The sequence below is a fragment of the Amblyraja radiata genome, chromosome 17 (assembly GCF_010909765.2).
Source record: "Amblyraja radiata isolate CabotCenter1 chromosome 17, sAmbRad1.1.pri, whole genome shotgun sequence".
NCBI lineage: Eukaryota > Metazoa > Chordata > Chondrichthyes > Rajiformes > Rajidae > Amblyraja > Amblyraja radiata.
Genome location: NC_045972.1, coordinates 9,723,560 through 9,739,390, shown reverse-complemented (window position 1 = coordinate 9,739,390; position 15,831 = coordinate 9,723,560). Strand labels below are relative to the sequence as shown.

The window sequence follows — 15,831 nt, the reverse complement described above, 5'->3', positions numbered from 1 at the left end:
ATTTGAAAATGTTAAATTTAATTATTTATGCTCGAGCATACTCGCTTCTCACTTGTACTCGCTTCTCGCTTCTATACAATTCTCACTGCTTTTCTTGAAGTTTTTGCCCAATCCTCTACTGAAAGTTTTAACTGGTTCAAAAATCCTCTCAACGATAACTTTCCAGATCTAGCTTCACTGTACCTGATGTTCTTCTGCATATTGATAAACATGTCCTCTGGTTGCTAACCTTAGTGGTACAAGAATAATTTTTCTCCTTTTTCTCCACTAAAATTCATTGTGAATTAGAATATTACTATTAAATATTCTCTCGATCCATTATCTATCTGAGCTCTAAAGCGAACAACCCTCTGTTTTCTAGTGTTGCCACAATAGGTTTGACTTTCCTCTCTGGTTATTTGAATGAACTATTCAAATAAAGCTTCCTAAAGTGGCATGTCCACAAACCCTGTACTAGGATCCTACTAATGATTGTAAAAGGTTGAGTGTAACTTTAGTGTAACTTCATAGTTTTTTGTACTCTTTCAAAACCAACCACGTTCTTTTAACAGCCTTCTCACTAGTCCTGTACATATATCTTTGGGTTATATGTCCTTTTTAAAATGTGCCGTTCAATTTGCATTTAGGTAACGCGATCTTCCAAAAACTTGTGCAAAGATGTATCACTATATCTTCATTAAATTTCATTTTATGTATCTGTCTATTTCAAAAGGTTTGACTTTTTGAATTTCAGTTCTTCTCCTTAGGCACTTCTTTATGACCGAGGATGACTTGCTTCCATTCTGATTTTGTGGGTTCTCAGGGGGTTAATAAAGCCAGTGTAGTAACTGAAGATCCTTTCAGAGATGGGGCAGGAGATAGCCAATAGCTTGGCCTAAAGGAGTAGATGTGAGATTCCAGTTCTTCCACTCACGCAGGTTTCTTCCTGTTAATACATAGATAACATTGATTATTATATTTCTGAATTTCAATATTTGAAATTAGTTTAGCTTAGAAATACAGCACGGAAATAGACCCTTTGGCCCACCGAGTCCGTGCTGACCAACAATCCCTGCACACTTACCTATACACTTTGGACAATTTACAGTTATACCAAGCCAAATGACCTACAAACCTATATACCTTTGGTGTGTGGGGAAATACCATTGCAGGTCCTGGGGATGAACATACAAACCCCGTACAGACAAGCACCCGTAGTCAGGATCAAACCCTGGTCTCTGGCACTTTTAGGCAACAACTCTACCGCTATGCCACCATGCGCATCATGTCCTATACAATTAATATTCACATTGCATAAATATATCAAAAGATACATATTTGTTTATTTTGTACTTAAGGGTTATTAATGGTTAAAATTCTACATATAAATAAGAACTTCCACGTATTAGAGAGAAAATTACATATTCTAAGCTCTAATCTTCTTTTAGTTGGAAGGTTACAGTGAACCGGCAGTCCTACAGATTTTTGTTGGTAATGATTCTGGCCGAGTCAAACCTCACGGTTTTTACCAAGCATGCAAAGTCACTGGGCGAAATACTACTCCTTGCAAGGAGGTGGATATTGAAGGAACAACTGTGATTGAGGTCAACTTGGATCCTGGAAGTAACATGACATTAGCGTGAGTATTAAAATCTGCTGAAGTGACTAATCTCTTTTCTGAAAAATGAATAGAACATATGGAAACTTATCATATTAAACATAAGACTGTCTGAATATTGAGTTTAGATATTGTGTTGCTTATTATCTGAGGTGGCAAAAACAAAGATATCGAGCAATAGAATCAGAGGAGATTCGGAGTTTGATCTCTACATTGTGCTGATTGGGTTTACCTCATGCATTAAGTAGAAAATGATTTTTAAGCCAGAATTGCAGTTGGTAATGATGTTGGAGGAGAAATTGATTATGACACTCTACTATTGGGTGATGTCTGATTTTCTGCGTAAGTTATTTTACAACGAATGATAACTTGTAAATTTCTTCATGAAATAGATTTACTTATAACTGACTTAAAAGCAAACTATCTACAAAATCTAGGCTAGTTGGAACCTGATACATTGTTGACTTGGTAGATTAGATTAAAAACTGGCTTGGCCATAGATATTGACATTAGAATTCAAAACAGATACTGGGATGTTGGTGGTCTGTGATCAGTGGTGTTCCACAGGAAACAATGCTGGAACTTCTATTATTTGTGCTAAATATAAATGACTTGGACAAACATGTAGAGAATCAGATTTGTAAATTTGCAAGAAATCGTTGTCAAATAATACAGTAGGATATAGATTAGTTTTAAAGATAGCAGATGGAGTTTAATCCAGACAAGTGTGAGATGTTGTACTTTGGGATATCAAGCATAAGAACAAAGTGTGCAGTAAATGACAGGAACCTTAGGAGCGTTTATGTACAGATCGATCATGGGATGAAAATTCATATCTCCCTGAAAGTGAGGTGAAACACATGGTAAAAAAAAGGTGTACACATGCATGCATTTCTCAGCTGGGGCATTGACTATAAAAGTCAGGAAGTCACGTTGCTGCTGTATAAAACTGGTGTTCAGAAATCTGGTCATTTGAGTGCTCTTCTGATCACCGCATTACAAGAAGGAGGTAGAGACTTTGAAGAAGGTCATCCAAAGGTTTCTCAATTGGAGAGTGTTAGTTATAAGGAGAAGTTGGACAAACTTGGAATGTTTACTCTGGAGAGGTAGAGGTTGAGGGGAGACCAGATAGATGTTTATACAATTATGAGAGGCATATATGGTCGTGAGTAGTGGCCCAAAGAATCGTGCCTGGATTTTCAACGTTGAAAATTTTCAGAAACCTGCTGCGACTATGACGGGTGCCGGCAAGTCGCCGAAAAAAATTGCGTAAGTGGGACAGGCCAATTAAGGCCCAACAACCCCATCATCTGTCCTAGATTCTGCTGCTCATCCAGCTGCAATTTACAGTTGCCAATTAACTTACTGGTCAACTGCTGTTTGCATATCCAGATGAATCAACGGTAAAAATCCCAGTCACAAGGAATAAAACATCAGAAAAACGGACAGAGCCAATGGCGGACATATAGTCGAGTCCTGATGCAGGCGAGGGTTTTAAAGCAAGTGACTACAGAGATTATTCCACAATTTCAAAGCTCACTGCATTCTGTAAGGATACCAGAAGATCGTAAAACAGCCAGCATGACTTCCTTGTTCAAACAGAAGGAGGACAGAAGCTGGGGAGCTTTTGGCCCGTTAAGTTAACATCAATTGTTGGCAAGAGGCTAGAATCAATAATTAAAGAAGAAAACACTAATCATTTAGAATAGCTGTGTATAATCAAATCTAATCTTGACAAAAGATATGTAGGAAGGAATTGCAGATGTTGGTTTACACTGAAGATAGACACAAAATGCTGGAGTAACACAGCGGGTCAGGCAGCATCTCTGGGTTGGGACCCTTCTTCTGACAAATCATGTTTTCAGATAAATCATGTTTGACAAATTTGCTCTTTGAGGATGTGACAGAGATGGTTGATAGAGAGAGACATGTAGATATGTATTTAGAATTCTGAAAGGGGTTTAACAAAATGGCATGTAAGAGGCTGTTGCATAAATTAAGGGCCCAAGGTATTGGAGGAAGTTGGAGTATAGGAGGATCCTAAGAGGTTTTGATAGGGTAGATATTAAGATGTCTTCACAACTCGGAGAGTCGCGAATAAGGAGCCGATCATTAAAACGGATATGCGTAGAAATGTTTTATTTCAGAAGACAGTGAATCTGTGGAATTATCTGTACCTAGCGATGGTGAAGGCCAGATCATTAGATATGTCAAAGGTGAATGCAGATAACTATTTGAAAGATTGAGGAATTGAGCTCAATAGGGACCCGACACAGAAGAGGAATTGAGGCCAGTATAAATCAGCTGTGATCATATTGAGATTTGGGGGCTGATGGTCTACTCCTGTCACTATTTTCTTGTATTCCTGTGAGTAGTTCGCTAATTGGTTCACGAGAATGGAAGGAAAAAGGTTTTACACCTCCTGTGGTCGTGTGAGAAAGTGCCATGGGAAGCATGTTGGTGGAGAGGGAAGAGTGAAGGGGGTTCCTTTTGGAACAATGAAAGGGGGAGAAGTCGGTGGGAGAGCGGCGGAACAGACAAAGTGAAGGGAGAAGAAGAAGCAGCAGCTGTTGAGGGGAGGGAGCCCCACCGCGACCAAGTGCGTCCAGCCGGTAGCTGAGGCCTGAAGGAAGCACTGTCCCCAGAGGCTAAACGCAAGCCGCAACAACAGCTGCGCTAACCAAATCACGCAATGGGCGAAGAAGGGCTCACTGTTGCACCTTGTGAACCGGGGATAACGTCGGAAGTCGAGGCTGGGGAGGCCATGCGAGTCGGGATGGCGCCGGCAGGTCCGTCTGCTATAACCAAAATCCGTTAAAAACGGGTCCGTTAAAACGAGAGTTTACTGTAATTAAAAATAAATCTAAACATACTAGACATATGGATATTTGCAATAAAACTAAAAATACTTGAAACACTTGGTAGATCAGGCAACTTCAATGGAAAGAGAAACAAGATTAAGTTCCGAAATTGAAGAATCATCACAGGAAACGTGAGAAAACAAGATACTTTTGAGTGGCAGAGAGAGTGAATAGGACAAGCAATGAATCTTTTTCTTGTGTATGGCGTGCACAGCCTAAAGTTGTAGATCAACTTGTTCTATTTGATCTTTTGTTTGTGCACGTCAGGTTGATTGCATTAGTCAAAACAGGGTGGACCATGTGAAGGTTGCAATCTCCCACCCAAACAATGAAGAGGAGCAATGAATAGGAGAAACGTAGTATATTTGACAGGGGAAAGTCATGTTTGCCACATTGAAACATTATTTATTAAGACTTGTGGTTGACAGATTAATGAGAATAGTTAGAAAGAGGGAAAACCAACAAAGGAAGATGTGAAAACTGTGAAATGCACAGATCAGCTGGTAGAGAGAACAAAATGAAGAATGCTGGAAAGGTATACAGATAGGTCAAAGTGGGACTGAAAGGAGAATTGAAGTAACAAGTAACTGGAAGATTAAGATGGTCACTGCAGACTGCAATATTAGGTACGCATATTACTTTGTGACAATATTAGGCAATTTACTTTTTCTGTTTGTATAGGAACAAGATATTTCTGCTGTACATCTGTAATATGAACTTTATTTTTCTCTCTGCACGGATACTACCTAATCTTCAGAGCATTTCTAAAAGTGAGAAGAGGCTTCAGATCTCAGCAACAATTCTATCGTAGTTTTAACAGCTTTTACGTGTCCCTCTATTTGTGTTCTTTCTAACTGGCCTCATTAATCTATTAACCAGGCTGCTTCGTGAACCATGGAATCACTTTGGCAAAGCTGGTATTTCCTTTGATCTATCCTTACCACCCCAACTCTTTCTGCAACTTAAAACTGCCCTGTTTTCCCAGGGAAAGTTGACTGTTTCACATTCCACAGATGCAGCCGGACATCCTGAATGTTTTTGTAATTTCCTGTTTTAATTTGTTTTTCCAATACCATTTATTAAATGATTTAGAACATGGTGTAAGGGACTTGCATACATACAAAATGGCTGTTGATTAAAGAAAAAACGAATGGCTTTGAATGGGAAGACTTATGTAAATTATTATGAGTTTGAGCAGAATCGCTATAAATGATGTAACTGTTTTTTGCTTGCAGAGTTGACTGTGTGGGAATATTAAAGCTCAGGAATGCTGATGTTGAAGCACGTATTGGCATTGCAGGATCCAAAAAGAAAAGCACTCGTGCACGATTGGCGTTCCGAGTAAATATTGTTCGTGCAGATGGGTCTATTTTAACTCTGCAGACATCTTCTTCATCCATCCTCTGCAGTGAGTGATTTTTTTCCTTTTAACTGCTTTGTTCTTTTTTGGACATCTAATTGCCTGCCACAAAAATGGATGCTAACATCTTTGAATGACCAAAATATTTTTCAGATCATTATTCTGAAAACAATGATTCAGAATCATCCAATATTTGGCAGCTTTTATTATATGCACCTTATTGCAAGATGCTGCAATTGCTGTCTCACTGATCATCATATACCTCAAGGCTTTTGGAGATCGATGTACACACAAATGATGGCCATAATGCCCTTCCACTGAAACGTCCTTGGAGTTGGCCTGTGGCTGCCATGTAGAGAGATCCTGAGAGGTCTAACCATCTGACCTGTGATCAGCGATGCATTGACTAAGCTTTTCATACATTACCCAGGGAAACATGTAATTGTAGACTCGCCACGCCATTCATAGCAACAAATAAAACATTGTACCTCAAAGAACTTCATATTCACTTAAACGTTTATTTGTGGAGGCCAGATTTGGCTCCATTGTTGCATGCAACATTATTTTGATGCACCTAAATGGGTCCAATATAATTTCTGCGCACATATTATCCTGGATTGAGAGAACTTGGTATTGTTCATTAATTCCAAAGAATGTGCAAATCCTCTATCTATAGAATAATGTCATTGTGTTTAATCAATTACAATTAGACTACTTACTAATAGACTACTATTTAAAATTAATTAAAAGTATGAAGGTGCCAGAATATAATTTTAGAATGGTGGTGACACTGCATAGTTGAAATAATGATGGTAATAAAAAATAATGATGGTTAAGTTGGAATCATTTGTTAAGTAGCTTATTAATTGTGACTGAAGAGTGGAAAGATAATGTTCAGAACTCATGTATGAAGGAAATTGATACTAGTCTTATGTTGTGTATTTCCTATGGCCCTGCCTGCTTTTCAACATCTCTATCATGCAATATATGACCCCTTCCTGTGTCTCCATTCCAGTATGGTCTGCTATTTTGCATGTTAAATTACTGTTATGTACTGAAGACTATATGGAAGACATATTTTGTTTAGTTAAGAAACAGCGTGGAAACAGGCCCTTCAGCCCACAGAGTTCATGCCAATCGATGATATGTTGATACCAGTTCTATGTTATCCCACTTTCTCATCCACTTCATGCATACCAGGGGCAATTTACAGAAGCCAATTAACCCACCGACCTCAACGTCTTTGGGATGTGGGAGGAAACCGCAGAACCCAGAGGAAACCCATGTGTGCTCGCACATAGATAGCACCCAACATCGGGATCGAACCTGGGTCTCTGGCACTGTGAGGAAGCAGCTCTACCAGCTGCGCCATGTGTTGTATGTTACTGAATGGCGTACTTAATGGAAGATATACCTAACATGTGAGAGATGCAAATGCATGTGATGGCAGTGGACAATTGGATACAAACAACAAATCTGGATTATTGTTATCGAGTATAGGCTTATTCTAGGCTTTGCAGGAAAAAAGTCAGTGATTAATGTTGTGCTCGAGCAGTCAGTGATTAAAGTTGTAGCTACAAGAAAGTGCTGGAGGTAGGTGAATAATAAAGGTACCTGAGTTGAGTGTAAATACGAGTTGAAAGAAATGTGAAATTAATGGACCAGAAAAACAAAAGCTTTGAATGCAGGAATTATGAGATACAAAGACAATCTGAAATTATTGAAGTCACTTTGTGGCTGTAATGTGTCACGATAAAGGATAATGTTCTGTTCCTCAATCCTACACTGAGTGTCATTGTAGAGGGCTGAAGACAGGTTAGAGCAGAATTATGAAGGAAAATTAAAGCATCAGGCAATTACCTTGGCATGATGAATGGAGCCACTCTGTAAAAAAAAACAAAACAAAGAGAACATTGTAAGTATTGAACACATTAAATTAAATTGGAAGAAATGCAATATTGTTAGATCTGGAAAGTGTTTGTGCCCCTGGAGAGCAGAAAGAGAGGAGATAAAAGAGCAAATATTGCATTTCTTGAAATTGTGCAGAGTTTGAAAAATTGGTAGAATAGAATGCAGTCCTTACATGAAGCAGGGTAGAGGAAATGTAGATTAACTGGGAGTCTGTCGATCTCAATTGCTAACCTATGCCCAAAAATGCAACATTACCTTTCAGTTGGTGTATCCAAGCACTTGGTACAAACAGTGATTTACAAACTACCATATAATCCATTTATCTATGGGGGAAATAATCCATAGGAATTGCAGTTTTTTATTTTAAGGGAAAATTAGATATTTTATATAATTTATAGTGTGGTAAATATTTCTTCTAGGAAGTTCCTTGTTTTTGAATTAGTTGCTGACCAATTATCTAAATAGTCAACAAATTCAGCAGCATGTTCGTTCAAAGCTCTGATGCACGGAGAAAATAGACAATAGTAATGTTAAATTCCTTGGAAGGTCAAACATTATTATAATAAAGTGGATTGAAACTAATGAAAAGGAAATAGTTTAATTATTCATTGTTAACTTACTATAACTATTTCTTTAAAGTTCTTGCTTTTCATATAATGACACAAAACACGGACCTGGATTTAACATTTGAAGTGAAATCTGTAGTATTTATTGTCTGCTAAATGTTAACTAAGTAATAATATTTCCTGTGCATCGTACCTAGATAAAACACATGGTGCATGCCTTTGGAATTTAAATCGTTTAATTAATGCCTGTAGGTATTACCATTCATATATAGTGGAAAGAAAAATAGTTTCATGTCGACTATTAGCATTTAGTATTTGCAGCTCAATGCTCAAGAATAGTATTGAAGTTTAATCATCCATCCCCATGACCAGTTTAATTCTCCCAATAACCTAGATACAGATTAAAATAGTGTTATTTCTGCTGGACAATGGCTCTCTTTCAATTTTAAGAACTGACTTGCAATGAACAGCCACCCAGTTTGTTCTGTTTTTTTACTATGGTGTTACTGTGAATCAAGGAATTGCCTTCCTTAGTTTCATAAGTACTTTTAAGATGCATGTGATATATTCTTGAATTGTAATATGAGAAAAGTAGCTTAATATATTGTATATTTAATTGACTTTGCAAATATTCAAACAATTTACAGATGTGGAGCTCTAGCATGATGTGCTTGCATCATTTACATTATTTACTTAGTTACACTCTTATGTGCACAGCCGTGCTCACAACTGAGTTTATATTGACTCAAATCATTATTTACACATGCTTACACAGATCTATCGAGAAAATATTGTCGGTCAGTTTTTTCACTCCCATGCTCAAAATATTCCATGCAACATACTTTTTTCTCTTTCAAAAGATTTTGACATAGCATAAAACTTCCCTACAATTATATAAATTTGTCTTTTTTTTAATTGAGTATGCTTTTCTGTGTGGTACCTATGCTCAGTAAATTGATGAATCTGGGTGCTTTAGTTATCATTGTCCATTCTATTGACTTAGATGGTTGCAATGCATGACCTTGAGCCACAGTTTGTTTGTCTCATTATTCTCAAGCTCCTAATTCTGCTGCTATTCAATTTTGAGTTCCACTGATGCACTCTAGATTCTCAAACGGAGGTTTTTAGAAAAATGCTATCAAAGGAATTCAATTCCAAACATGTCAGAAAATAGGCAGAACATTTTTAGCAGGATCTTCTGCTGGTTTGAAGTAAGTGACTAAATAATCTGCCTTTGCATTGTTATTTAAAGGATACATTTGACCAGTGTCAGAAGAATTTCCTTCCTTTATTTGTTTGTTGCAATGTTATTCTTTAAAAAAAAATCTGATAGAGTAGAATTTTCTCGAATGAATCTCAGATTTGAAAATTGACTCATCCAATGTTAAGCACAATACTGCACTGAAATGTAAATTTAGGTTATGGTTTTGGAGTGAGGCTTAAAATCGTACTTTTATTCAGAGGCAAGAGTGCTGCTACAATTCTCAAGTAGACTGAATATGTCCTTGTGTGAACTACTGTTAAGCTAACATAAGCATGTTTAAAAAAAAATCTTAACTACTGTTCCTGAGAGGAAATATTATTTCTACACCTTTTAGAATTTAGATTTGGTAGAATAAGGAATTAAATTTGTTCGCATTATCATACTTGTCTCATTTCTCCCCTTGGTTCATGGTCAGTAAAATCATTTTTAAAACCCTAAAGCCATTTAATGTTTCCTGAAGATTAGACACAAAGTGCTGGAGTAACTCAGCGGGATAGGCAGCATTTCTGGAATGAAGGAATGGGTGATGTTTTGGGTCGAACAATGTTTGCCTACATTGATTAACACACCTTATAAAACAGACACTAATAATTTAAAAGGTACACAAAAATGCTGGAGAAACTCAGCGGGTGCAGCAGCATCTATGGAGCGAAGGAAATAGGCGACGTTTCGGGCTGAAACCAGGGTTCGGCCCGAAACGTCGCCTATTTCCTTCGCTCCATAGATGCTGTTGCACCCGCTGAGTTTCTCCAGCATTTTTGTGTACCTTCGATCTTCCAGCATCTGCAGTTCCTTCTTGAACACTAATAATTTAAAATTGAAGCCATTTTAATGTATTGATATTGATCCTTGATAATCAGAAATTAGCCTTAGAAAAAATAACTATTGCCATTTTAAGTTTAATCACAGTGCTTACTTTCAAGATGATGCACCGTGCTAAGAAATTAAGCATGAAAATCCTAAGAAACAATATGTGAGGTGCCTATATGAAAAGTACATGTAAAGTTAAAATGTAATAATTTGCTTTGTTTTTTTGTAATAGATTTCTCATTTAGAAATAATTGAACATTTTAAGCACAAAATAATCTTATTCCCATTTTGTACTGCGATTTGCAAAATCCTTCGGAATTTTCATTTTGTCTCAAAGTTCGTGTGCACATGTGCACATTTCATAGATTAGAAACTGATTTTGTGTTTCTTTTTTCATTAAAGCTCAACCAGCAGGAGCACCTGAGATATTGAAAAAAAGCCTACATACTTGTTCAGTGAAAGGAGGTGAAGATTTATTTCTGATTGGAAAAAACTTTTTGAAAGGCACAAAAGTTATTTTTCAGGAAAACAATTCAGGTGAATTAATTATTTGAGTAGTCTGGCATTACAAGAAACCATCAAAACTGTATATGCATAATATGAATGGGATTAGTGGTTAGCTCCATTTCATGTTAAGTGGTTCAACCATTTTTTCAAACAAACAACTACCTCCAGGCATATTAGTTTTTTTTATAATGGTGTCGGCAACTGCAGATTGCATGTTGCACCATGCTCCAATATGATTTCAAACTGTCCAGTGTAACAACGTATATACGCATAATACAGCATAATACTAATTATATAAGTTGTATAATGGGACACCACGGAAAACAAGCCACCAGTTGACTGAGCCTGTGTATTTGGCTTCAGAATAGTGAGTATCATGTCTTTACTTATTTTGCAGTAAAACTTGAATTCAGGTGTGTAATCGCTACAATCTTTTTTACTCAGAAATTAGCCGTTTCTAGTTCTATTCTACTACGTGTTGAAAACGAAGTCTGCAAAACAAAGAATAAATCATTTCAAATCCCTTCAAATTCAAATTATGGAGATTTCTTTCTCAAATAATATTGTATGCATTTATTAAAACTACATATAGCAGTTAAAATGATCAAGTACCATACAATGCCTTACAACATCAAGATGTTTTTAATAAAGATTTAACTTGAATTGTGTGGTCTTTGTTAATCTGTGCAAATACTTAAAATTCAGTTTAGTTGATTTAAATCAAGTCATTTTTAAAAGGAGTAGGCAATTAATGAATCCAATCTAGAACTACTTTTGCAGAATATATCTGGTCAAATATTCAAAGATTTTTCTTATAAATTATCCTGGATTATAATGCTTTCAAAGGCAAAAGTTTCATATGTTCTTGTGAAGTAAATTAAAATTGTGAGCTTTTAGCTCCAGGTGATACTAAACCAGGTTTATAAGCAGTTTGCATTTGAATGAACAATAAATTAGGAATAAAACAATGCAAGGTCATTTGTAACTTGCTTTTAAGGGTTTGAAATAGTTAATGTTATATTTAACTAAGAGTTTCCAGAAAAATCCCCTATATTTTCTTCAGTGATATTTACATAGCATTTTATCAGACTGCCACATCTCAGTGCACACATTTTTTTCTGAGGTACAAGGCCTGTTGCTCCCATAGACAAACATAGTAAGGACTCCATGCCTGCAAGATCCAGTAAACAGCAATACACAATCTGTTGTGTGATTTTGATGAAGAAGGGCAAACTGATTTCCTTTAAACAGTGATCACATGATCTTATTTCACTTGATAAACTGGAGCAAATGATTTTTCTCAATTTAATATTTAATTTAAAGGATGGCATTTCAATAATTTATCACTCACTGAAGTTGATGTGATACAATTCTGCAATATTCTTAACTGGAAGATACTGAACTGAGACATCCTAATACACTGGATGGTCTTAGTCATGGTAATGTGAGCAAATATCAAAGGGAAATGGTTGAGGTGGAGAAGGATGGTGAAAAAGAATGAACTATTTGCTGTCCTGTGGTTCCAGAAATAGTTCATGACTGGAAAATTTAGCAAAGAGTTAATCTTTCTAAAGGTAAAATTATCTGGAAACAAAATGAATTAATAGCAAAATAAACTAGATGAAAAAAAACTCAGCTGGTCAAGCAACATCAATAGAGAAAGAATCAAAGTTAATGTTTCAAGTTAAGGACCTTTGACCAGGCAAGGGGCATCTAGAAAACAAGCACTGTTTTAAGAGAAGACACAAGGAACTGCAGATGTTGGAACCTTGAGCAAAACACAAAGTGCTGGTGTAACTCAGCTGGTCAGGCAGCAGCTGTGGAGGCGATGTTTCGGGTTGGGACCCTTCTTCAGACTATGTTTTAAGTTGCAGAGAGTGCGAGGGATTGGGAGAACAAATAGAATGTCAGTGATAGAGTGGGCACTGAGAGAGATAGAAATGATGAAGATGGTGCAGCTGGAGAGGGTTTGCTAATTGCAGGGGAAGAGATAAAAAGGTGATTGAGAACAGAGAAGAAGGTAAACAAAATATGTTGTTTGTATAAGATGCAAACAAGTCCTCCTGAAACACAACTCCCATCAAATCAAGGTAGCAATCCACATGTTCAGAATTATGCCTGCATCTTTGTGGAAAGCATGGAAATGCCCATGTTTCAGCCCTACACTGGCTCCCTCTTCACCTCTTTTATCAGTATATTGATCACTCTATTGGAATTGCTAGCTGCTCATATAAAATCCAAAAGATATCTGCCAATTTCCATCCTATTTTCACTTCTGAAATGACTTTCAGCTGCATCTGATTTACTTCCAACACTGCTGCTTTCTCCCCATGCAGACTACCCTCAGCCCCACCAGTGTCCATAGCAGACAGAACATTTTCTGATTTACACCACTTTCAGTGTTACCCCACTACCACACGCGGCCATACATCTCCCCCTTGCATCCCTTTCATTTTAATTCTTTATCCAACTCTCACTCTCACCTTTTCATTGGTCCCCTTAAACTATTCCACAGAAGCTCAAAAAACACATGAAGTAAGAAAAAGTTCTATGGGAACTCAGTAGGTCAGTATTCATACTATTCGGCTGTAAGCTACCCAACATTAATTTCTCCAATTTTGAATAGTACCACCATCTCCGACCAACCGTGGCCCTTCTTCTTTCCCCTCCTCTGCATGCACATCTCCCATCCTGTCCCATATTTCCCTTTTATCTCTTCCCCCCCCCCCCTTCCCTGTCACCTTTATGCCTCCCTCTGGCTTTACATTTCACTCCTCTTCTTTCCTTATCTGACATGCTTTCGTCTCCTTTTCATCTTTAGCCTTTGTCACATACTCCACCCATCTGCCAATCACCCTCCCCTCGCCTGCATCTACTATCACAGCCGGGCTTTGTTCTAACTCTACCTCTCTTTTCCAACTTTCTCCTCACTACTCCACTCAATCTGAGGCAGTCCTGACCCAAAATGTCATGTCCATTCCCTTCACAAATGCTGGGAACTATAGACCAGTAAGCCTAACATCTGTGGTTCAAAAATTAGTGGCGAGGATTCTGAAGGGTAAAATATATTTGGAAAGATGGGCTGAATAGGGATAGTTAGCTTGGTTTAGTGCGTGGCAAATTATGTCACTCTCAAATTTGATTCAGTTTTTTAATTAACCATGACATTTGACAAGGGCAGGACTGTAGGCGTAATTTATGTGGACTTCAGAAAGGCCTTTGATAAAGTTCTACATGGTAGGCTGCACAGGAAGGTTAGATTGCATAGGATCCAGAGAGCATGCTAACTGGATACATAATTGGTTTCATAGTAGAATGCATGTGGTGTGATGGAAGATAGTTTTCCAGAAGAGGCAAGTGGTCGTGGTATGTCTCAGGATCAGAGCTGAGCCTATTTCTGTTTGTCATCATTGTCAATGATTTGGATGAGAATGTAAAGGGATGTTTAGTAAATTGTCGGTTAACATTAAAATTGGTGGAATTGTAAACATTGAAATTGGTTATTGTAAATTAGAGCGGTGTCTTTTCAGCTGGGCAAATGGCTGAGGAATGGCAAATGGAATTTAATTGGGTTAAGTGCAAGGTGTTGCATTTTGGTAAGTCAAATCAGGGCACTACTTTCACAATAAAAGGCAGGGCCCTGGGTAGTATTGTAGAGCAGAGGTATCTCAAAGTATAAGTACATAGTTCACTGAAAGTGGCATCAATGGTGGATAGGGTAGTGAAGATGCTTTTGGCATGCTGACCTTTACCAGTCAGGGAATTGAGTACAGAGGTTGGGATGTTATGTTACTGTTGGACAATATGTTGGTGAGGCCACACTTGGAGTATTATGTTCAGTTTTGGTCACCCTACTCTCGTAAAGATTCAATTCAGATCAAAGGTATTGAGAGATGTTTTACGAGGTTGTTGCCAGGACTCCGAGGCCTGAGTTTTCGGGAAAGGTTGGCAGGCTCGGACTTTATTCCTTGGAGCACAGGAGGCTGAGGGATGGTCTTAAAGAAATGTGTATAAAATCATGAGAATAGATAGGGTGAATGAACAGAATTTTTATTTATTTAGGAGTAGGGGATTCAGGAAGCAGAGGCCATAGTTTTAAGGTTTAATAGGAATCGGAGAGGCACATTTTTCACTCAGTGGGTGGTGGGATTGTAGAATGAGCCACCAGAGGAGGTAGTTGAGGCAGGTACCATAACAGCATTTAAAAGATATTTGGACCAGTGCATGGATATTAAAGGTTTGGAGGGATATGGACCAAACATGGGCAAACATGGGATTAGCTTAATTGGGACATCTTGGTTGTCATGGACGAATTTGGCAGAAGGGCCTCTTCCATGATGTAAGATTCTGAGAGTCAGCATGGATTTATGAATGGAAAATAATAAATGCTATCAAATCAACATACTAGGAAAACAAACTACTGTTAGATCTTATATTAACATTTTAATATTTCTGATTTTATGTAGATGACAACGATTCTTGGAATTCAGAAGCTGAAATAGACATGGAACTTTTTCATCAGGTGAGCTTAAAGAGTTAAAAGCATTTTTTTCATGAAAAAGGTGTTAACATTCAAATTTACTCTGCCTTTATGTTCTATAAAATACTGATCTCTCTTAACACTTTGTGGGTTTGCACATTTCCATCCTGTCATTTCTATAAAGTTGTGTGCAAAATGCTTATGTAACCATATAATATATTTACTTTGGATTTCTTGCTTCCAAACTTTATCTTCAGTTTAGGTGGCATGGTGCCCTTGATTTTGTCAGTAGAGATTTACAAAGTAGAAGACATCTAGGCCGACAATGGATGGTGATAAGAGTTAACATCAAACCCGACTTCCAGTCTTCACTGCACTGAGAGATTATCAGTTAAATGGGAAAACAATGCATTTTTATCTCGGCTGCAAATTAGTACTTAGAAATTGGACGTATATGCATTAGTTAGATTACAGC

At 37.4% G+C, this 15,831-nt stretch overlaps 1 protein-coding gene across 1 annotated transcript in view; it reads left to right on the top strand.

The window, feature by feature from the left end:
* nfat5 (nuclear factor of activated T cells 5) overlaps positions 1-15,831 on the top strand; it is a 136,902-nt gene that overhangs the window by 84,725 nt on the left and 36,346 nt on the right. Inside the window, 4 exon segments of the mRNA XM_033035729.1 lie at positions 1,428-1,618; positions 5,694-5,866; positions 10,772-10,906; positions 15,343-15,398. Of these exon segments, the coding sequence (XP_032891620.1) occupies positions 1,428-1,618; positions 5,694-5,866; positions 10,772-10,906; positions 15,343-15,398 (555 nt within the window).